At 54.8% G+C, this 23,043-nt stretch overlaps 7 protein-coding genes across 7 annotated transcripts; 3 read left to right on the top strand and 4 right to left on the bottom strand.

Moving 5' to 3' along the window:
• Positions 1-3,135: 3,135 nt before the first annotated feature.
• Positions 3,136-3,630, top strand: M421DRAFT_100207 (Trm112p-domain-containing protein; the record flags this gene model as incomplete). Its single annotated transcript, XM_033586490.1, has 2 exons — positions 3,136-3,321; positions 3,385-3,630. The coding sequence occupies 2 exons, from the start codon at positions 3,136-3,138 to the stop codon at positions 3,628-3,630; spliced, it is 432 nt and encodes a 143-aa protein (XP_033449992.1).
• On the bottom strand, positions 3,399-5,439 carry M421DRAFT_419529 (ribosome biogenesis protein YTM1). Its single transcript, XM_033592150.1, has 2 exons — positions 5,239-5,439; positions 3,399-5,137 (listed from the first exon to the last, which is right to left on the bottom strand). Exons 1-2 carry the CDS (start codon positions 5,339-5,341, stop codon positions 3,828-3,830), a joined length of 1,413 nt encoding a protein of 470 aa, XP_033449991.1. The 5' UTR covers positions 5,342-5,439; the 3' UTR covers positions 3,399-3,827.
• Positions 5,440-5,645: 206 nt separating this feature from the next.
• M421DRAFT_60313 (uncharacterized protein) lies at positions 5,646-8,261 on the bottom strand (the record flags this gene model as incomplete). The annotated part of the gene is made up of 2 exons (XM_033595780.1): positions 5,646-8,051; positions 8,100-8,261. 2 exons carry the CDS (start codon positions 8,259-8,261, stop codon positions 5,646-5,648), a joined length of 2,568 nt encoding a protein of 855 aa, XP_033449990.1.
• Positions 8,065-12,345, top strand: M421DRAFT_128659 (metallopeptidase). The gene is made up of 6 exons (XM_033587354.1): positions 8,065-8,522; positions 8,576-8,656; positions 8,863-9,185; positions 9,231-9,495; positions 9,543-12,060; positions 12,111-12,345. Exons 1-6 carry the CDS (start codon positions 8,386-8,388, stop codon positions 12,294-12,296), a joined length of 3,510 nt encoding a protein of 1,169 aa, XP_033449989.1. The 5' UTR covers positions 8,065-8,385; the 3' UTR covers positions 12,297-12,345.
• A 1,276-nt stretch (positions 12,346-13,621) lies between these two features.
• M421DRAFT_419526 (uncharacterized protein) lies at positions 13,622-14,448 on the top strand. The gene has a single exon (XM_033592149.1). It carries the CDS (start codon positions 13,708-13,710, stop codon positions 14,011-14,013), a length of 306 nt encoding a protein of 101 aa, XP_033449988.1. The 5' UTR covers positions 13,622-13,707; the 3' UTR covers positions 14,014-14,448.
• A 20-nt stretch (positions 14,449-14,468) lies between these two features.
• M421DRAFT_419525 (uncharacterized protein) lies at positions 14,469-16,274 on the bottom strand. Its single transcript, XM_033592148.1, has 2 exons — positions 16,171-16,274; positions 14,469-16,124 (listed from the first exon to the last, which is right to left on the bottom strand). The coding sequence occupies exons 1-2, from the start codon at positions 16,200-16,202 to the stop codon at positions 14,675-14,677; spliced, it is 1,482 nt and encodes a 493-aa protein (XP_033449987.1). The 5' UTR covers positions 16,203-16,274; the 3' UTR covers positions 14,469-14,674.
• A 215-nt stretch (positions 16,275-16,489) lies between these two features.
• On the bottom strand, positions 16,490-21,789 carry M421DRAFT_419524 (uncharacterized protein). Its single transcript, XM_033592147.1, has 2 exons — positions 17,746-21,789; positions 16,490-17,701 (listed from the first exon to the last, which is right to left on the bottom strand). The coding sequence occupies exons 1-2, from the start codon at positions 21,533-21,535 to the stop codon at positions 16,902-16,904; spliced, it is 4,590 nt and encodes a 1,529-aa protein (XP_033449986.1). The 5' UTR covers positions 21,536-21,789; the 3' UTR covers positions 16,490-16,901.
• Between the last annotated feature and the right edge of the window lie 1,254 nt (positions 21,790-23,043).

Genomic DNA, 23,043 nt, shown 5'->3' with positions numbered 1-23,043 from the left:
AACCTTGACTCATAGTAACAGATTTCCACTGATAGCAATGGATTTTTTAGGCGATAGCCGAGACCACATTGCAAGTAATTACCCTATGTGAGAAAAGGGTGACCTTGAGTTCTACTTGGCATGCTATAGATTCATTTAGGCTCTCGCTAGTTAGCACAATGGCAGGATGGAGACATACAAATAGTGACTAGAACACAAACGATGAAAATGTTGAGAACTGCAAGCATACGTGACTATGATACGTAGTGCGTACTTAAAAGGTCAACATCTTGATGTTAGGTGCCGTGAAGCTCTATTGCTATCACAAGTCTGCGGAGCGATTCCAATCCGTTGATTTTATTACGAACTAACTTAATGTAAGATCCCACCATAGCTCTACTCGCTCTACAAGCAGTATTGCAGCTAATTGCAACATCCCGCCCAGCTTCACATTACTCTACCCAGAGCTAACAAGACCTCATCCTTATTTGTTAGCGTATGCGCCTACTCGCGAGTAGCGCGTTTGATCACCAGTGATATGACAACAGGGGTAAGATATTTGCTCTCCTCGACAGACTCTTGACTTGTCACTCCTTGATCATCTTAACCTTCGTCTCGACTCTCTCACTCCCATTTCACGTCCTTGGGTTGATATTGACTACAGAACAGGTATCCTTGCCGCCTGTACAGCCGAGACGGTTTGTCTAGCCTCTACACTCGTTGGTCAACACTATCGTATCGACACTGAATATAATGCCCTTGACCTCCTGAGGGACAAGGACATCCGTATTTACTTGCTCTGGATCACAGTCGAATCGATCAGGACCAAGGACTGAACGGAAGTATCCATCATACACTGGCGAACATCTCAGGTCTTCTTAGTGAGTGAGAATGAAAGAGCAGAAGCGGTATTGTCCGAAAAGGAACGTTATGGTGCTTTGCTGCTTTCTACAAATGGGTTTATTCATGTGCTCCATGTCGCTGATAGTCGAGAACAAACAAGATGAAGTTCCGAATTGTCTAAGTTCTCAATTCCCACCATTTCTGACACGTCAAGTGTCACCTCGTGAACATCAACTTGCGGCACCGGCTCCGTCCTATCCAAACACTCCAACGTCTCATTCTAGCTTCTTCTTCTTCTTCATAAACACTTGCTTCCCCACCCACTTCTTCCCGTATTTCCACACGCCGTCAAGATCCTTCCCTTCCTCGCAAAACCTGCAAACACCATCGTAAAGCTCGCCGTTATCCCACTCAAAGACCCTCACATCTTTTGCAAGATCGTGAAAAGCAAGGCACTGCTGCAAGGCGTCGGCAAAGTAGTCGCACGTGTGCTGCGGAAGGCGGTGGCCGCAACCTTCGTAGAGCTCGTAGATTTCGGTATTCTTAGGGTTGCACATGGAGGAATGGCTGGTGTCCGAAATTGTATTTGGGTTGGAGACAGGAGTGTGTGTGTGAGGATGGGTACGAAATTGAGGTGAAGGAGGCTTTATGGCAGGTGTCGCGGTGGACGCTTCCTTTCACTTCCACGGCGCTGGTTTTCGCTGCGCTGTATGCACATGTCATCCGACTTTATTATACGATAGGCCTCATTTTGAGGTCGCTCTATGACATACAGAATACGAGGCAAGCGTACCCATCGAGTGTCCGAAAACCAACTTCACGTTTGTTGTTACTGACGGTTTTGTCACGATTCGAACGTACGCTCGACTTCTCACACGGTGCGGTTGAAAGAGGTGGTTGATCCGCCAAGAGGTATTCCAACCTGCTTGGATTTGATGAAAGAGTGACGGCGGGACGGATATGTGTATATACTCCAACCAGCTGGTTGCTGCGGCGCTTTGTGGATTTGAGTGATATGTCTTGAAGGCGTGGTGTTGTGTCGTCGTGTATTGCGTTTGTCGAGGGCGCACTCTGTGGGGGATACAAGCTGCTTTCACCTTGATCGTTTCGTCATCGACACCGTGTATTGACCTCCTTTCTAATTATCTCGTGACGACATTCGGATGGGCATGCTATAAGATTCGTCACAACACGTCCTCTCGAGGTTGGGGCGGTATCAGCGGTGTGAATCATAGACGCGTGGCTTACTCGACCCACACTTCTTCGCAAGGAAACTTGACTCCTTCATCGGGACCGTCCACGAAGCCATGCAGATAATAAGCGCTGACAATCCTGTATGTCGTGTGCTCCCATTTTTTTACACTGCCTTTCACAGGTCTTGAAATCACAGGGCGGCTGCTTTTAGACGACAGAAACACTCTATCCCCAGGCCGTATGTTGATGTTTCCAAATCCCAGGTATCCAGATTGGGTCATGAACTTTCTACTGCGGTACGGTACAGTACCTGTATCACAAATGAACAGACCTGTTCATATAGATCTGATCTGTCCATATGTTTGAATACCATCGCGATATCGCTGTCGGTCCATTTGTCACGAAAGGTTGAGGCTAGGCCGAGGGCTAGGTAGGTGGAAGGGTCCGAAGGGGCATCTGCAAGGACTGTGGCTATTTCCTTATCTGTCGTCTTGCTGAACCCTCCTTCGTGTTGGAAACGATGGCTCATACAGAGCATTTTCAACTAAGCGGTGCCCCAGTTGTCAGCCGCGGAAATATAGCCATGCGGTAGCCTGTACGGCTCTTCCGGTAGATGTCAGGATAGCATGGCTATTCTCAGTTCGTTCAGTACTGCATACCGGAGATCATCAAGCGCAATAGAATCAGGTGCGTCCAGATCAGCTTGGCCAACGACATTTGAGGAGCCCATGAAATGTCCACGTAGAATCGTGTGACTCGAGCGAGTCGGTCAGCCCAAGCGCTCCATACAACCAGATCATGGTCTACTGTCGCTCGTCTCCCGATGAGATTCGCGCACAACAACAAGAAGAAGTCGAATCTGAAGGCTCTTTGAACGAGATGTCTACAGGGTGGTGGGTGTGTGGTGAGACGAAGTGCAACGATCTCAGCAGCCAAAAGCCATAGTGACGTACTAAGATAAGCTTAAACGCGACCCCTGCAACCCCACCTCGTCGGCTTGTCCCAAAATTTATCGGACATGCCACTCCAGTCGCGACCGCGCCAACTGCTCTTCAAACCTCGATCGCACGCAACGCACACGCGACTCCCTCGACGCTTCCCTCTCCCCAATCCGCCAAAATGAAGCTCCTCACGCTCAACTTCCTCACCTGCGCGATCAAAACGTGCAAAACACAAGCCTCCTCATTCCCGCTGCACCCCAAAGGCGCTGAGCTAGAAGTGGTCGAGGCCGACGTCAACCTGCCGTTCCTCCAGAACATACTGCCGCGACTGATGTGGCAAGAGCTGCGCACAATCTGCAAAGAGGCACGTCATCGCCCCTCGCGCAAGCCGCGCCCAAACCACAAGCCCGACTGACGATATCAATAGCTTGGCCTTCCAGACCTGCCGCCCACCGCGCCGACGCCGAACGACCTCGTCGAAGGCGGCGTCCAGGACACACCCGAAGGCGCACAGCCGGTAGACGCGCAGCCGAGTCAGACGGCGCGGGACCTCCACCGCGTGCTGCTGGAGACGTGTATACAAGAGGGCGCGCTGGTGTGCGGGTGCTGCGGGCACGAGTACGCGGTGAAAGAGGGGGTTGCGAATTTCCTGCTGCCGGGGCACTTGGTATGAGTGGTGCGTATGGGAGGGGGAGGCGTGCAAGCAGAGCAAGTACAGGCATGATACCCATTCGTTTTCCGGGCATGGAGCGGCGTTCAAAAAGCAGACGAGTAGATGGTAGGCCGTTTAGATCGATTCATCGTGGTATCTACCCATCGCACGCCCGAACGCCCGCCAAACTTTTACCGTGCCGGGCTCCTCCATGGGCCCTACAAGTCCAGCGCCCGGTTGATCTGCACCTTCTTGTCCTCGCCCGCACTCACAATGCCCACCTGCTTGTCCCAGCACACGCTGAACACCTTGACGCCCTCGCCATGGCTCTTCGCCGGCCCGCTCAGGCCCTGCCGGTTGATGGTGTAGACGCTCTCGCCCGTCATGCCCTCTCCCACCTGTCCGCTCGTCGTGACGTTCCTGAGATCCCAGATTTGACACGTCCCGTCGTGCGAGCCCGAGACGAGGCTATACTCGGACCCTGGGTCGGTGGCGAGCGACACGATGCCGTTCTTGTGGCCGCGCAGCGTCATGACGCTGATCTGTGTGGCGCTCACGCGCGGATCGACGAGCGTGATGTGGCGCGCACTCGTGCCCGTTGCGAGGAGATTGCGCGTGGGCATGGCGCAGAGCGAGAGCAGCGCGTGGCTAGTCGTGCGAGTGTCAACACACGACTGCGTGGGGAAGTCCCACGTCTTGAGCGTGTGGTCGTGGGACGCCGAGTAGGCGACCGTGGCGTCGTCGGGCTTGAACACGACGCTGGAGACGGGCGCCGCGTGGCCCGTGAAGGTCGCGAGGGCGCCGCGTGCGGGCACTGTGCGGTCGGGCTTCGAGAGCTTTTGGCGCTTGTTGGAGGCGGCTGTGGAGTTGGGGAGGAGATTCGAGGGCGCCGCGGGGTTCTCTTTGGCGTTGCTGGAGAAGAGGGAGATGGTCGAGTCGGAGGAGGCGGACAGGATGCGGTTCGAGGGGCCATGGACGGCGACGTCCTCGACGGCCCATCGGTGATTGAAGAGCTCGAGGCTCGTTGTGATGGTGCGCAAGTCGTCGTCATACTTGTAGACCCGTACTGTGTTGTCCAGGCCCGCGGCCACAAACTTCGTGTCTGAAATCCACTTCGCCGTCTTCAAACTCGTGATGCGGCCGCCGTTGTTCGGTGCCTCTGATGTCGCCAGAACGTCGCCCGAAGTGTTCCACACGCGCACCAAGCCGTCGTAACTCGCGCTGAGGATCCTCTCCTGTCCGCCCTGCACGTTTCCACCTGACCATATTCCTGCCAACGAGGATTGCGAGAGCACATCCACGGCCGAGACCCAGTCGTCGTGTTCGAAGCTCGTGACGTTCAGCGGGGGAACCAGTGCTCGCGTGTACTCTACATCTAATGTGCTTTCGGCGTTGATTCCATTCTTGGTGAGAAATTCCTCAATCGACGTGCGCAGAAACTGGCCATTGATGAGAATATCGAATGGGATGCGTGTCTCGCGGTGCAGCAGGTCGTTCACGAGGGTGGACAGCTGGTGTCTGCTCAGCGCTTTGGGCCCTGTTAGTGACCGCGTTTGGGACAGAATTGTCTAGAATTTGCGCGCTGCATCCGTTCTTCTGCGTGCCTGCGCGCATACGAGCACCACTTACAGGTCTGTACCAGCAGCACCGTTGGCTCGTCGGCGATCTGAAGCCCGGGATCGCGAGTGCTGAGGCGAATCTGCACCTTCGTTTCGGCGGCGGGGAACTCCATTGTATGCGTTGCTGAGGGCTTTGGCTGTTGCGATCTTCGCGCAGCTGGAAATTATTTGGACCGGAGAATAGAGTGGGGCCCATTAACCTACCCCATCGGGCAACTTCTTGGAAAGCGTCGAAGACCTGAGTCAAGCTTTCACTCCGGTGTTGCCTTCCACTTCAGACACGCTGATTGGTCAGCGCTCGTAACGTCTCCACAGCCAGTCGGCGTTCATATTGCCCGCGGCAGCCTTGCAGACTTGCTTCCCTGAGACGGCAACATGGAAAGTCGTGGATATCGTGTCTATGTGGTCGAAGCCTATCTAGTGCATGCTCGTCCTCCTGATCTCGGCGATGGCTCGTCGTCGAAGGTCGCTCGGCGCGAAGAGAGCCTCGATCAAGCCCACCACCTCCTCGGCTCCCATCTCAAGCTTGAGCTCGCTCTCGTTCCAAAGGTACTTGATGTCCGCCAAGCTGCCGGCCAGAATTTCACCGAGGTACTGTAGCCTGAACCAGTTCTGCACATACAGGCTTGCTGTGTCTCTGCTCTCTCCGCTTTCGTCCTGAGTCTGGAAGTGCTGATTTAGCGTCGCCAGCGACATGCAGTAGCTGTGCAGCTTCCGCGACTCGTCCTCGGCAATGTCTGACATGTCCATTACGTCGTTGATGAACTTCGTGAACGCAGTGCTCACCAGCGACCCGAGCGACTGCACGAGTACCCTTTGAGATACCATCTTCTGCCATTGTCGCTTGACCTCTGCAATGCGATCGATAGTGGTCGCGATGGCATCGTCGCAGACTGTCGCAAAAGGGACATTGGTACACCCTTGAAAGCCTTGCGCATCCTCAAGATGGTCCTTGATAATTTGTCTTTGTAACTCCATCTCCCGCCCATATGCCCTACGACTGAAGCCATCTATCGTCTTGATGTCCGCCTCGATCTTCGGTGTTAGTCGAACCGAGGGCCGAAGTAGTTTAGGTAGACTCGAGGTACTATCTTTTTCTGCTTGCTCTTGAATGAATCCTCGGAGTCGATCCGACAGACGTTCGCAGTCGTTGTAGACTAGCATGTTGCCTGCAATCTCGGTGGAGTAGTGAACAGAAGCGGTGGCCCGATACATCGCCAGGAGCAGACCCGGAATCGCGAACAAGCCTCCACTAGCAGGTGCTATCGCGGACTTGACAAGTTCGGGCGAATTAAGTATTTCTACATCTGCAATAACCTGTAGTATGATTTCGATGATCGAGTCGGGAATCGCTGTGACGGTGTATGTCTCTCTCAGGGTGACATGCTGGTCGATAAGTGGTTGCTGCGCTGGCTGTCCATTGGTCTTACGCTGTGGCGATTTGGTGTATGCTTGTGGCAAGGGAGCTGGTTTAGAATCTTCGTCGTCGCCCCAATCATTGCCCCAGTCTTCTGCATCCTCGTCGTCTCCAGTCCTCTTCTCTTCTGTCTTGGCCTCGGGTTTCGGTGCATCCTCGGACTCGTCCTCATCCACTCCCCATGCGCTCATATCCACTTCTTCTACGTCTTCAGGTGCTTTGTCCGCATTCTCCTTCGCATTTTCATCTTCATCGCCCCACTCGGCACCCCAATCGTTATCCTGTTCCTCCTGCGCAGGATGTAACGCGTCACCCTTCGAAATGACTTGCGTCTCCACTTTCTCCACTGTCTTCTTGACTTTGATCTGCTTCGGGAAAAGCTTCTGCACTCTGGCAATTGCATTCTCTTTCTGCTTTGCCAGCCAAATTTCGGCTGACTTGTCAACCCATTCTGTCAGACGGTTCTGGCCAGACCAGCCCAGCTCGTCAAGATATTCAACGAGACCCAGAACATATGACAGGGTTTCCTGGAACTGTAGGACTCGATCCGTGGATGTTGGGACCGCGGGGAGCAGATAGTGGGTGATGAGGCGCGACGTAATGGCGGGTACCAACTTTGACGAGAGCGGTAGGGTGATAGAAGGTGGCAGGCGTGTGCTTATGTACTCTGCGATCTTGTGTATGTCTTCCAGCGTAACCCTGACACTCCCATCGTTGACAGGGCCCTTGAGTTGTATGTCATCACCGTGGATCTCGAAAGCGGTCACCACTTGATCGCGACCGATGACGAGGCGGCGGGAAAGGATAGTCCTGTCGAAGTCGCGACTCAAGCGGGTGACAAAGTCGTCCAGAAGACCCAGCTTTGTGAGCTGCTCGACAACCGCGTTGATCTCGATGGTGGTTTCTCGTTCGATCGCGTCCCGGAAAGAGACCTTGTTGTTCGCTGCGTCAATTTCCAGCAGTCCATTCCATGACTCGGTAACGGTCTCAATAATAGCCTTTCGCAACTGCGACTCTTTGCTTTTCACTACTCCCACCACTCGTGTAGATTCGAACGGACCCATGCTCTTCAAAGCGCTGCCCACGTCCTCAAGACGCTCGATGGCATACATGACGTGCCCCCGCACGGCAGCTTCCTGTGCCGAGTCTAGGAGTGCAGTGATGTCCCTCAGCTGTTCAATTACCCGTGCCAGACTCTCATTGTATGCAATCTCGGTTTGCAGCAGGCTGACCTTGCTGACCGCATCCTGGACCTGTAGTGTGTTCGCCTTTCCCTCTTCTGCATTATGTACGATCTCTTTGGCGGTGTCTTGGGAGTGTTTGATGTCGTCTTGTAGCTTTCGCGCTTGAGAGATCCATCCATCGACGTCAGAGGCCGCTTCACGGGAGACCTTACGCACTTCGTTCTGAATTGACGATCAGCTCCAGTCCTTCGAGATATCAATACGTCTTACTTTGGCATCTTCTCTTGCCCTCCCAACTTTTTCTAGTAACTTGGGCAGTGCGCTCGACGGCACCGTCGCAGATGCCACATCTTCATCTTGAGGAAACGATCCGTGTTTGGCGGATTCGAGGATTGCGTCGCCGAGCTGGGCATCTGTGACTTTTGGGGGCATCGCGTTCGATCAGCGACGTATCATGTCGTTGTCAAGAGTAAAGTGACGTGCGCTGTACACTTCCTGGCGCGCCACGGTCGAGCAATCGACGAGACGATGACGTCCGTGCGGAGCTTCAATTCACATGGAGGGGCAGACCGTTGCGCGCCTGTCTACCCCACCAATATACGAAATCTTGCATATACAGCCCATCTTCTCGAGAACCGGGACATTGGCTAGGTGTGTCTGGAACTGCTGCTGCAATCTGGCAGGCATCATCTGGTACATACATGAACCACGCCTGTAGGTACAGAACACACTAACAAATCGCACAGTCGCGCTCTCCGCCGACCGAACACCAAACTGCATCGCAGCTACCAAAAGTTGTTCCTTCCTTTCACCTTCCTCTCTTCCATGTAAGTTCAGATACGTGTTCTACACACCACTCAACCAGTTCTGCATTCGGTATTTCACGTCTTGCTCGATCTCGTACGTTGCCACCAGAGTAATACCTGCAACAACGACAACCTTTTCTTCGCTATGTCTTATTGATTTTCCTATGCTTTGATTTCGGCGTCCAGCTTTCATGAACGATAGAATACTTGGCTGACAACAATGGTAGCGCCAATTCGGCACTGCACAAAGGGGCGCCTGCACAAGCGCAACTTCGCATCGCGGATAGCCTTGCGACCAGCAACTCAACATTTGAGCTCCCAGACTCCTCAAAGGACTTTGCAAGTATCAAATACGCAAGTATGGGGTCGATTGAGCAGTCGTCGCACTTCAAGGAGATCCAGAAGTTCGAGGCCGATTACGCCGATGCCAAGTTCACTCAATATGAATCGCAGCGTACGGGACTACGAGTGACGGTGGTTGATCGGAAAGGCCCTAAAGTATACGGATACTTTGCTGTCGCTACAGAAATTCACGATGATTCTGGCTCTCGTAAGGAAGTCAGCACAATAATCGAACAGCACTGATGACATGCAGCTCACACACTGGAGCATCTGATCTTCATGGGAGGTCGCAAGTATCCATACAAAGGCTTGCTGGACAAACTTTCCACGCGCTCATACTCGGATACCAACGCATGGACAGATGTCTCCGAGACAGTCTACACTCTCTCCTCGGCTGGCTGGGAGAGTTTTGCACAGATTCTTCCGGTCTACCTCGATCACCTGATTCTGCCTGCTAACACAGATGCTGCATGCTACACAGAAGTTCACCACGTTGATGGCAAAGGTGAAGATGCAGGGTACGTTCTTGTTCATTCAGATGGATAATTTGATCTAACACGCATAGTGTTGTCTACGCTGAGATGCAAGCAAGGCAGAATCTGCAAGGCGACATGATGGATCTTCGCATGCGTCGTCTCTTGTACCCAGAAGACGATGGATTTCGTTCAGAGACAGGTGGTCTGATGGAGAATCTACGCGTTCTCACTGCTGAGCGCATTCGCGAGTTTCACCGAGAGATGTACCAGCCCAAAAACATGCGTCTTATCCTTATCGGTGAAGTTGATCACGCAAACCTGTTGGAGGTGTTGGACAAGTTCGAAGACGATATTGTCGATTCTGTGCCATCATATGATGCACCCTTCAAGCGCCCCTGGGTTGAGTCAAAGCGCACTCCACCGCTCAGCAGAACTATCGTTGACACGCTCGAGTTCCCCGAAGAGGACGAATCTACGGGAGAGGTGCAGATCGCCTTCCTTGGCCCTCAATCAACGGACGATCTGGCCGAGACAGCCATCAACACACTTCTTACGTACCTTGCTGGATCGTCTGTGTCTGTTCTTGTCAACACTTTGGTGGAGAAGGAGCACCTCGCCAGTGAGGTGTACTACTTCATGAAGGATCACTACGATTCAATCATTTGGTTCACTCTCAGCGCGGTGGACACAGAGAAGCTTGAGACAGCTGAGAAGCGTTTCTTCGAAGTCCTCAGGGAACACGTGGATGGTCCTCTGGACATGAGCTACTTGCGCGACTGCCTCCACCGCTTCAAGCGCCAGGCTAAATTCACATCAGAAGTCAGCAATGAGGATTGGAACACGCCTATTGTCAAGGACCACATCTTCGGAAAGCGCGATGGCTCTGACCTGAAAGCTGGTATGGCTGATTTCAAAGACTTTGACGAGCTCGACGGGTGGAGCGAAGATCAGTGGCGCACCTTTACCAAGAAATGGATATCGGACGCTCACCATGTCACCTTGTTTGGCAAGCCCTCCGCGGCTCTGAACGAGAAGATGAAGGCAGAAGAAGTTGCGCGCGTCAAAGCACAGCAAGAGAAGCTCGGTGATGAAGGTCTGAAGAAGCTCGCTGAAAAGCTACAGGCTGCTCAAGATCAGAATAACAGACCCATCCCCGAGGAGCTGATTGCAAGCTTCAAAATCCCTAGTACAGATTCGATACACTTCTTCGAAACAACTCCGGCGCGGTCGGGGCTTGCTAAGAAGCTCGGTACTAGCGACACCAGAATTCAGCAGATCATCGACAAGGACGAGAACGGTCTTCCACTGTTTATCCACTATGAGCACATCCCGACCTCTTTCGTGCATTTCGGCTTGGCCCTTGGAACGTCTAAGCTGCCCACAGAACTGAAGCCGCTGCTCGGGATCTACCTCACCAACTTCTTCGCTACACCAGTTGTCAGAGATGGCAAACGCATTGAGTTTGAAGAAGTCATCACCAAGCTCGAGCAAGACACGATTGAGTATACACTCGGCCGAGCCACCGACATTGGCAACTCTGAGATGCTCCATATCCATTTCGTTGCAGAGTCAGACAAGTTTGAGACCGTCGTCCAGTGGCTCAAGACATTGCTCGTAGACTCAGTGTTCGACGTTGAGAGGATCAAGGCTACTGTCATCAGATTACTTGCAACTGTGCCAGAAGAGAAGCGTGATGGCAACGGCATGGCGCTCGCCATCGATAAGATGATCCACTACGACACAACCTCATCTGTCCGTGCAACAACCACTCTAGTCAAGGCTCTGTACCTGAAGCGTACCTTGAAGCTCCTTGAGTCGGATCCTCAACAGGTTATCGACCAGCTTGAAGCACTGCGAAAGCACCTTCTTACATTCTCGAATATGCGTCTGCTTGTTACTGCCAACCTCGAGACCCTCCGAAAACCGGTGACGACCTTCAAGCACCTCACAGATGCCATCAAGCCAGAAGCAAACCCTACCGTCAACCCAATTGATGACCGCAATCTGCTACTGTCCGAGATTGGCCGTAACCCCGGCGGCGCGCACTACATCGTCACCATGCCGATCGACACATCGTATGGCATCTTCACGTCAGCGGGCCCTAAGGGCTACACCGCACCAGAGCTACCACCGCTGCTTGTCACCTTATCGATTCTCGAAGCAGTCGAAGGGCCGATGTGGGTCGCCATTCGCGGCACAGGTCTCGCCTACGGCAGCTCCTTCTACCGTGACGTCGAGACAGGAAAGCTGAAATATGTGATATACAACAGCCCGAACGTGTTCAAGGCATTCGATGCAGCGAAGAAACTGACCCAGGAGCTTGCTGACGGTACACAATCGTTCGATAAGATGGCTCTCGAAGGGGCCATCTCGACGATTGTCAGGAGCTTCGTTGATGAAAGAGACACCATGGTCGATGCGGCCAAGAGCTCCTTCATTGATCTTGTAGTTCGCGGCGTCGACAAAGATTGGCAGGAGTGGGTCCTACGTGAAGTGCGCAAGATCACCGAAGATGATGTCAAGCGCACCCTGAAGGAAATTGTATCCGCTATCTTTGAGCCGGAGAAGGTCGATGTCGTCGTCACTTGTGGTGACATCCTGAAGGAGGTATGTGGAGCTCGCATCATTGGAAGTCAACAATCGCTAACAGCATGCAGAGCCTGCAGAAGGACTTTGAGGGCGCAGGATTCCAGCCTCAGAGCAAGGTTCTCGCTGACTTTTACGAGTCGTATGGTCTGGAAGGTGATGAGAATGATGACGGTGACGATGATGATGATGATGACGAAGGCGATAGCGAGGAAGGCAGCGAGGGAGATGAGAGTGGAGATGAGATGGAAGAGTAGATTTTGCGCCGTCCATCAAGGACTAAGCGTGGACAATTACAGACATTCTAGATAGACGTAATCCTATGTTGACATTACTGATTTGACTTCATTTACGTCAGGCACGGAACAGTCTTGCACAATGACTACCGACTGGGGAGCGGCAAAGGAGGCCGAGTTCTCCAAACGGAAAGATGCCAAACGGTGTGTTACTCGAGCCGAAAAATGCACTTCGCCAGACTTTGCTAAGAGACTGCGTTGGCAGTAATGCCATGATACGTGCCGATGTCAAAGGGTAGGAAGCAAATCACTACGCTGTATGCTTGCATTATACCAAGACACATAATTACCTGATGTTCAAACGATCTTGCTGGAAGGAGCGACCACGCAACCTTCGAGTCCAGACCATTTCCATGAGACTACAAAATTGCCATCATCTCTCCTTCTCCACAGATCCACGACAATCAAACACCGCCAATCCTACACATTACAATCTCTTCCCGATCCCGAAACATAAATAGCAACAAGCAGACAAACAACCAACAGACGATGGCCAGCAACAACAATGAACACGCGTCTCAGTCACATGTTCACGACCATCATGGATCGTAGAGAAAAAAAATGGCCGAGCCATCGTCTTGCGCAAGCACACGTCACCGGCAACGATTAACGGCAAGGGTGTCCACATACTGAAACAATGTGCCTGGCGATCCCCATCATCGCCGCCGGCCAGCGAACAAAAGTCAAGGATGGGGATTAGGCTCATTACGGACTTTGCTGCCGACCGTTGAGTCACCGGCACCGTCTAGCACGCCCGGCTACGGCAAACAGCAGCCTAAGATCGAAGAACTCGCGAGGGGCGTGTAGGCCGTGATATCGCGCCCTAGCTTGGACAACTCGAAAGTTTCTATCGATTCCCACCCGTTGCGCGGCGTGCGGGATTTCCGAACGCAGATGGCAAATTGCGCAGCAGAGCCGCAAGTCCAGCCCTGTGGCAGGGGTGGCCCCGCCACACGACCTGTCATTCCACCGAGTACGAGACGTGATTGGCAGGGTGTCGGCAGATTGCTAACCTCCGAGTATTTTTAGCCCAGCGCCCAGCCACGCTGCGGGTTCCTTGCAGTTCGATCCTGCCGAGCCTGGGTTCTGTGAGTGGATGCTCGGCCATGCCCACCGGGGGGCGGAGGCTGGCCATGGCTGGCAGCCCCGGTGCGTACGTATGCCGTGGGACGTTCTAGCAAAGATTGGCTGTCGGACGACTGCCTTGTTGTTGAGGGCCTTGGAAAGGCGAGGACGAATATAAGACTCACCATCTACTCCCTCTGCAGAATCAACGCCATCATCCAGCTCCACCTCACTCAACCACCACCTAATCACCTAATCATCTATTCACCACTCTTGTCTCCAACCAAAACACCACAACACATCCAATATGCAGTTCTCCACTCTCATCCTCGCCCTCGCCGCCACCGCCTCGGCCCAGTACTCAGTCACAAACGGCACCTCTTCAGCCGTGGCGTCCTCAGCCATTGCGCCCTACCCATCCTCAGCCTCCAGCGCAGCAGCAACCGCCATGCCCTACCCGTCAGCCTCAGGCACCGTATCAGTGCAGCCGTCCGGCACCGGTGCAGTGAAGCCGACCAGCAGCAGCACGGCGCCGTTCGAGGGCGCGGGCACGCAGCTCACGGGCAGCGCGCTGGGGCTGATTGTCGCCGGCGGCGTTGCGCTTATGCTGTAAGCATCCATTCATCTCATGTACGACACACGCACGCACGCATCGACTCGATGACGCGTGGATGCGAACGTGGTCTCGACTGGGGAGCCGGCCATTTGGCATTTCGACTGCACACTATTGAACCATATATGGTATGGACTGGACTACGAGCTGAACAAGCTCCATGTCTTTTTGGGAAGGCGTTTGGGATTTTATGTAGAGCATGGCATTGCATGCGCTGCGTTGCATGGGGGTCCATGTACAGGAAGGAATTTAGTCAAGATTCAGACAGATACGAGGGTTGGGGATGTAATGTCAACTCAAGACCTGAGAAACGGTCGAGTGTATTGAATTCTATTTGAACACTGAACAATTATTTTTGCCTTGGTGAACCTTGGATGTGTGAGGCGCCATTGCGCCACGCTCATTGTTGCACTTTGCGCTTTGATCACAGCTGAGATGGATAAGAGATTGGTATGGTGGATATGCCTTCAGCTAATAACCATCATGTGGGCGCTTCCTCACATGGTGTATTGTTCGTGGTACACGTCGGACTAGCTGAGTCCAAAGTATGCCTCTATCTCTTGCGGCAGGGAAGTAGCTAATTCACCCCCCACAACATGGGTATCGTACACGTCGTGTCCCCCGTCTTTATGGCCTCATATTCTTGAAGATATGTTCGCCATCATGACCCAGGCTGTACGATCCCAATCTCGACAACCTCGATCTCACTCGACTCCAGATCCAACAGCACAAGCTGCCCCGTCTCCCTGAACCTCGGCACACTGACCAGCAACACGCTCTGACCCGCCGGGCCCTCGATAACCTTCTTTCCGAACTTGTCCTGACACCCCGCAAAATATAAATGCGGACAGTCCTTTAACAGCAACGGGTCATCGTCCTGGAACGGATAGCACCACAGCGTGTCCGGCGCCGTAGGAGCAATACAACGCCACCTAAGCATCATCTCCATGACCTCCAGCGCATCGACGTCGTCGACGTATTTCAGCAGGTCGGCGACGGTCTGCCCGCCTGTGCCGAGCACGCGGTAGCCCTCTATGTCCCCTTCCCACGGATTGGTGACTGCGTCTAGACCGTGTATTGTCTCGTTTGTCTTCACGGGCGGTTCGGCGTAGAGTCTGCTCTTGGGGAAGAGAGCGGGATGGAGCGGCTGTTGGGGGAGAGCGACGTTGGCGGGATCGTTTGCACCGGGGAGAAGTGTTATGGGGAGAGTGGGCAGAACGTCGGAGAGGAATTCGTCGAGGCGTTCGGCGGGCGAGGCGTTGTACGCTGAGGCGTCGTAGCCGTAGGCGTGCCTTTTGCTCTTCTTTTCGGCAAAGTCTTCGCGAGACAGGATGGGGCTGGCGTGTGAGAGTGAGTCGCCGGCTATTATGAGCCGCGATATCGAGCTTGCAGCAGTCTGTGTCGGCGGTCCTGCTGCTTCGCCTGTAAGATATTCGAGGAGTAGATCGAGTGATAGCTCGTCATCATCTGTTCCTGTGATTCCTAGCCCAGACACGATTGCTATCTTTCCAGCTTGCCCTCGCTTTAGCTTCGGCTTCTTCGCTTGTGTCATGGCAGCATCGTCGCGCTCCCAACGTTCAGGCTGCCGTGGCAGATCTGCATATTGAGTCGCAATGACTTGAAATGTGCCGTCTGCCTGTTCTGTCCCGAGTGCCGCAAGCACACAGCCAGTGACGTATGTCGAGTTCAAGCTCTCGCCAGTGACACGCAGACGCCCAGACTCGTCCTCCAGCATCATCTCGTCCTGTGCGCCAGACACATATGTCTCGCGAGGCGGCGGTGCGGCAATCCAATGCTCTTTCGAGATGTCATCCAGAACGTTGGGTTTCAGCGCCATCTCCATGTATACTGTGCCAACTATCCAGCAGAGCTCGCCCTGCCGTACATCGAGCACACGCTCGACAAATGTCGCCTTCTCCCCACCCAGCTCGAAGTCGTCCCACGCATCATGGGCCTTCTGTTTCACGGCCTTCTTCAATTGCGCCAACCGCAGAAAGTACATGTCGGCAAATTGGTGTGCATAGTTCTTCTCTGTGCCCTTCGGAAGCTCGAATGTGTGCAGTGGATTGTAGTTCGACTCGGCTCGACTGGGTATGGAAGGCGCCTCCCCGCTGTAGTTGTCAGACGGCGATTGAGCAGATGCAGGCGTTTACTTACAAAGGTGCGCCTTTCAGCATGTTACCGGCCATCATTTGCGTGATTAGTAAGCAGCCTATGCGACTTGGAGAGGCGGTAGAGGTGAAGCACGGCGTTGTTGTTTGCTGCTTGAGTAGACTCGAGTTGTTCGCGACGCCGGAAGAAGGCGCGTCCTGGGAAGTCGCGTCTCCGTTCGCGCTTGCCAAATTAGGGCCCTTGAGTGCCTCGACCTTTCCAAGCAACAAAATAGCTATGAATCGGAACCGAGCGTATTGGGCATGCTCTTCTGCCATAGTCTATGCATCCACCTGTGATATTGATCCTGTAGAATGGACAGGTTGCGAAGTAGTCATGATATTGAAGCGGACTATAGTAGCAACAATCGAACTCGCGCACTGCAGTCTGACACCAAGGGTGAAATCAATTCGTCATGTATTCCATCACTATGCGCCGTCGAAAATTGCTAAGTAGTAACGAGTCCTTCTGTTCCAAGGCCAAACCCAATTGAACCTCCGAAACGTATGGAAACAAAGTGCTTGCAGCTAGCAAGCGGGTATGCGAAGAATATGTAAAGAACGGTAACGCTGCATGTCCCAATAACGCCCGATGATGAAGTCTGTCTCGCTTGCTTAGAACCAAAGAACAAGGATAGATAACGATGATAGATGCCACAGCCCATAGATCCAGTCCTGGGTCTTCGGGATTAGGTATCATAAATTAGACAGAATGTAGTAGATCGTGAGGTAGGTCAATTAGTCGAATGCGGTCTCTTCGCGGACCATCATTGGATTTGCGCGTACATCTTCGCGAATCCGCTGGTTGCTGGATGTGATGGAGCTGTTTGATCCTTTTCGTTGGCCACCCATATTCATGTTCATGAGAAGCATGCCACTCTCGCGTCGGCGCTGTCGTTGTTCTCTCGAGTTGCCCTGAACAGCGCTATTGAGACTTCCATAGCCGTCACCGTTCTGGTAAGCTTGCTCGTATTGAGGGGCGTCATAGCTTGGCCGCATTGGGATGAAACCGGAGTCATAGCTGCCGTTGCGACCTCGCTCCTGTTGCTGTTGCTGTTGCTGCTGTTGCTGCTGCTGCTGCTGCTGCTGGGGGGGCTGCGGTGCTGGGTATGATGGCGGAGGCATGCTATCCTGAAATTGAGATGGTCGTCGATCGAAGCGTTGCTGGAAAGTGGTTTCGTTATAAGCCGGCGTAGGCAGGTCTGAGAACATCTGACGTCGCGGGGAGCGAATAGCGTCATCTCCGAGATGATTGTTGTTGACGCGAATCTCGTGGATGGGAGAGCTTGCTTCGTCAAGAGGCGAACCGAATATGTCCAAGAAGTCGGTCAAGAAGAAGGCTATGAGCGGTGCTGGAATATTCAAGGTTGGTGCAAAGACGATGCCAACGTTTCGAACAGTCATCTTGTTGGATTGAGCGTTGTCCACGACCTCAATCAAGAAAGACGACATGTGACGGAGAAGCTCAAAGTTGGCAATGGGAAGCTTGTGCACTAGCACGTTGAAGCTTTGGATCTTCTTGATGCGCTCGTCCATATCTACAAAAGTTAGCAAGCAATTTCAAAGATGGACACTGACTTACCAAGAACTTTGAGGAAGTCAAGATGGAGTTCTCGAGTCAGAATAGAAGCTGGCAGCTCTCGCAGGTACAGCTTGAGGAGAGAAGCAACTGCATGCACGTCCGTGTATGGCTCATCGACAAGCGGAACATCGCCCTCATTGTTGAACCTATCGCGCAGACCCTTGATGACTATGTTAGAGCCACTGAGCCTGAAAAGTCCCTCCTCTTTGGTCGCCTTCTTGTCCTTCAGGTACTCAAGGCAGCGGGAGACCACTGACGGCAACTGGGCGCCGAGACGTAAAGGCTCCGAAAACTCGACCGCATCTTGCAGTGTCATGCCAAAAATGTTGCGATTCTGTGGCACCCCCCGTGACTCTGCGAGGGATTGCAGCGGCGTGTTATTAACCTGTATTGGTGCAAGGTCTGAAGAGCCACCGCGACCTCGGAATCCGAAAATGCTGCGTTTCTTATCCTTGACTGGGGTGGAACCAGTGGCAGGCTTGTTCCCCCAGTTCTCGGCGTTTTGGATAGGGGTAGCGTTGCTCGGCGCTGAGATGGCAGGGTAGTGACCCATGCTGTCCTGGGAGAAAGATGCATTCTTTGGAGATCGTGTTGTGGGTTTGATGCCCATGACCTCTCGGTAGTTGGGCCCGCGAACAGGAGCCTCGGCTGCTACAGTGTCGTCGTAGCTGAGACTTCGAAGCTTGTCGTTTTGCTGATCAACGTCCGGGCTGTCACGACTCAGTGAGCGGTCGGAGACTTTATTGTGCTGAGGCTTCTGCAGACGCTGCGGCACGGCAAGTCTAGCGTCGACTGGAGAGGTCTCTTCGCGGTAGTCTACGTGCTGCAATAGTGCATCAACCCAAGCATCCCGTTCCTCGTCGTTCTCCGCACAAAGAACGTGGCGCACAAGGCTTGCTGAATCGTTCCGCTTTGGCTCCAAGATCAGGAACGCGTGCCGATATTGATTGTCTTCGCTGTTTTCTTGGCGTTGTGGTGACTGGTTCGTCTGTTGTTGAGACTGTTTGCCGATCTGGGCATTGAGCAGCTTGATCGTTCCCAGGTGCGCACCGCCCTCAACTTCGTAATATCTGAACTCGGATCCCTCAAGAATGAAGTATCGAGCTTTCCAACCTCCGAAATTCTTACCCCGCTTGGTAAGGTATCCTTCTTTGTTTCCTTTGGTACGCGGAACAGAGACAGCGGGAGCTAGAGCAGGCTCGGGTGTTAGCCTATCGCCGGTCTGCGCACCAATGACGTCAGTGGAGAAGTACTCGCAGACTATTCGAGCCGCCTGCTCGCTCATATTCATGTCCAGCATTGCGTCAAAGTACTGGTTGAGAGCAGCTCTTCGGGCATCGATTCTAGCTGGAGCGTGACCGCTGAACACGGCGCGATCGGGAAGTCTCCCTTGGAAATCCGACAGAGACCTCAGCTGCGCATCAAGGGCCGGAAGAGAGGCAATGTTCTTCTCCAAGCGCCAGAGTTGCTTATTGTTTGATCGCGCATAGATGGCAAGAGTAAAGACAGGGTCTTCCTCTTGTGGTCTGGGTGCCAAGATGCTTAGACGTGATGGACGCAGACGGGAGGAGAACACTTTTACTTCGATCGACGGCAATGCGTTCGGCGGTAGCAAGTAGCCCGGATACTGTTCAGAGACAAGCCCACGGAACACGTGCTCGGCATCCGGGATGTCGTTCAGGGTCGGGCTGCTTGATGTCGAGTCAGGGCTTGGTTGCGCATTGGACACCGTCAACAGATCTGGGCTCCTCCTTGACTGCACAGGCTTCTCAGCTTGCGATCCTGGAGGCGACTGATATGACTGTGGCGTGTTTGGTGGAAGTGGGCCCGGCTGTTGCAGGGTCCGCGAACCAGGCTGCATCACTGCCGTTGGAGACAAGGGTGGGGATGCTATTGATTGTTTGGGATTCCTTGGCAACGGTGAACCGGGAGGTCTGTCTCCAGGACGAGGACTGGTGGGCAAACCAGGGCTCAGTAAGGGTGAAACAAAGGCACTTCTGTTTGCTATCATCGAACTGTCCGACCCCATAGGGCTGAGCAAAGCATTCAGCGAGCCTGCTGGAGGGTGACGTGGGGACAGGGGCAGGCCGGCCTGAAGGGGATTAAATTGGCGAGGAGACTGTGACATCGCAGCCATCTGGGGCACGGGGTCGTCTGTGGAAGCTTCGACGGGCGTCGATTTTGACTTGCCCTTACTTTCACTCATCTTCTTCGCGGACTTGCTCCTAGCTTCATCGTCCTTCAACACTACGACTTCGCGGGCACGATCATCGTCCTCGCGTGTCTTTCTTCTCCCCCTTTCTGCCAGGACCGGTATCTCTTCCACTTCCAGAGTGTCGTCGTAGTCGGAGTCATCATCCAAGTCGTGGCTCGCCTGACGCAGGTGTGCGCTTGTTGTGACTGGCTTCGAGAGGTTCAGAGGGGCAGGAGGTGCTTTGCGCAGAGGCTGTGCTGGCTTTCGTGGGGGAGAGCTGAAGCCCCCACCGCGAAGCTCTGGTGTCGCTTGGATGACGGCGAGCTGTGGCTGCAACGTCGCCCCGTTGAAACCTGACGATGTAGCAGCATCAGGGCTCGGTGGGGTTACAGACCGTGGGGCCTTGTCCGTGATCTGCGAGTCGAGCGTGTTCTCATGCAGGGCAACGTTCAGACCCAGTCCTTTGCTGCCAAGCACAAGAGGTTTGACCGAGTAGTCGGTTGGCGAGTGGATTGCTGAGTTGATGCTCGATGTGGTGGGTGACGCTACCGAGGAATGAGAGGGCGATGTTGCCAGCTGAGAGTCCGGACACAACTGGGTCGCAAACTGCGCTTGTGTCTCGGCGGCAGCCTTGTGCTCGGCGGGAGCTGGCTCAGCTGGTCTGACAGGCTCCTCCGGCCTGTCGCTGGGTGCTGGTGATTCGCTGTGCTCACGTCCCACGACAGAGTCGAACGTGTCAGCTCTCGCCAATGCACCGGGCACTGGCGGCGTCTGCTCAGCGTACTCCTTCACCTTCTTGCGGTAGCGGTCCTTGTCCTTCAGTGCACGCTCGAGGTCCTTCTGCAGCCCAATGACCATGGCGCGCTGCTTCTCGACCAGGCGCCAGAGCTGCTGGTTGTGGCTGGCCTGGCCCTGCTTCTCCCTCCACATGGCGTGCAGGGCTGCTTCAGGCGAGCCTGCTGCGACGATGAGGGCAGCCATGTCCGGGGGGTTGGCGGTGCTCACGTCCTGAGACGGTCGTGAGGCGTGGCCGGCCGGTGCTCGTGGAGCAGCAGAGGCGCCTGAGGTGACAGACGAGGCGGCCGAGTCGATGGAGAGGTTGCGCGGGGGTGCCGTGGGCTTTGCCTCGGGGCGGAAGGGCCGCGAGGGGGGAGGCATGGCGGGCGAGGCGGTGGGCAGCGAGGGTGAGGCGGTGGGCAGCGAGGGTGAGGTGGTGGGCAGCGAGGGCGAGGCGGCGTGTCGCAGCTGGGGTGTATGCGCGGGCGGGGGGAGGGCGCGCGGGGAGGAGGTGAAGGCTGTCGGCGGTGCAGCGGTGCTGTGGTTGTGCTCTTCCTCGAGGAGGCGCTCGAGTCGCTCTCGCGGCGACCGGGGCTCGTCGCTGTGGGCGGGTACTGCGTGTGCGGCGGTCTTCAGAACGGTCGGGACCTGCTTGCGGCGCCCTGCGCGAGTGCGCTGCTGCTGCTGCTGCTGCTGCTGCTGCTCGGTGGCCGGCACGTCCGTTGCGAGGGGGCGCTGGTCGCGAAGAGCGCGGATCGAGTCGGCCAGGGAGACAACCGTCCGGTGCTGCTGCTGCGCGGGAGAGGCGTGCTGGAGCATGGCGGCGTCGTGCACCACGGGTCGCTCGTCTCAAACCAGGCTAGCCAAGCAGCCAGGATGGACCTTATGCCCAATGTCGAGAGTGCACGCTGGGTGGAGCCGCGGTGTTTTCCGCGACCGTCTGTGTCTCTGGCAGTGGCAGTAGGGCGGGCGATGGGCCAGCACCTGGGTCCTGGAGCCTCCAGCAGTCTCGTCAGCGCTTGGCCGTGTAGAATGAGTCGTGGCCGCGCTCCATTGATTAGAGGAGGCGTGCGATCGGCGACGACGTCGAGAAATTTGGCTGCGCAGTCAGGTGCCTGAACCCACTTGCTCATTCGCCCGTCTACGCGCCCGTCCAGCGGGCCTAGCGGTGCAGCGATATCTTTAATCCAACCTGGCATCCCTCGCAGCACCCGCTGCATTCCACACACGTGGCCAACACAGCCGGCCAAGCAGTGGGTTCCTGTATCCAGGCCGGCCTACTACGCTGGCAGCAGGAGCATTTCGTTGTTGCCCGCGTGCACACAAGATGAAACCGCGTCGACGATCCTGGCTGCTGTCTCGTTGTATGCGCCCGGGCGGCCTTCTGATTGGCCTGCGGCCGGCCATACCGCACCCGCTTGACCCTGCACATGCGGCCCTGGGCGAGCACGCTATTGCTAGCTGACAAGCGGAGCTCCCTTCTGCACGTCTTCTGTTGGCTGGAGCCTGGCATCCTCGGCACGCGCAGAGAGCGGTGGTGTCGAGCATACTGCTGGCCCGCGAGCCCACGTTTCGGAAACAGAAACACGGCGCAGCGCCGGTGAGCCCAGGGGGCGTGTCTGGCTGCGTCGCCATCGCCTCATTATTGGCCACACTCCTGAGTTCTGCTTGTATTTGATCATGCCAAGGAGGGAAGGTGCGTTCGAAGCTTTCTGCAGTGTGAACACCCGAGATGAGGAGGAACGGCAGGAACCCGAACACCCCGCAGATCCTCCGGCTTTCTGCACCTCCATCACATCACCCCCCGTCCATTGCCCTTTCGAGCCCGAACCATGCAGCTGTGCGTTCAACGGCCGGCTCACTGCAGGTGAACGCTTCTCAGCTGCTGGACAGCAAGCGGGTGCAGATCACTTTCACACCGTTCCCCAGATTGGGGGAGCAAACTTTAATCACCATCCCAGGCATGGCGTGCAGTCGGCAGCAGGAAGTGGACGTGACTCGTGGCTGAAGTTTGCTGATCCAACACAGAAGCACCACCGGCCGCGGCTCAAGTGAGGAACATCTCACTTTTGCTTCTGTCTGTGTCACCACCAATCTCCACGTCGAGATGAGTTACAACGAGCGGCAATGATGAATGCCTGATGAAGCTTTAGGTCTATTTGCAGAGCGCGCTCATGCTTCAGCATGCTCGCCGCCATGCAGCGGTAACCTGAGGCAGATGCCGTAGCAGAAGCACGACAAACAACTCGACCCCGTATGCAGACCACAACGTTTCCGGAGATCAATGGAATTATGGTTCCCGGTCCTGCGAAACACGTCCCCACATC

This window comes from Didymella exigua (assembly GCF_010094145.1).
Source record: "Didymella exigua CBS 183.55 unplaced genomic scaffold M421scaffold_10, whole genome shotgun sequence".
Lineage (NCBI taxonomy): Eukaryota > Fungi > Ascomycota > Dothideomycetes > Pleosporales > Didymellaceae > Didymella > Didymella exigua.
The sequence above is the reverse complement of the archived record's forward strand: the minus strand, read 5'-3'. Positions and strand labels throughout refer to the sequence as shown.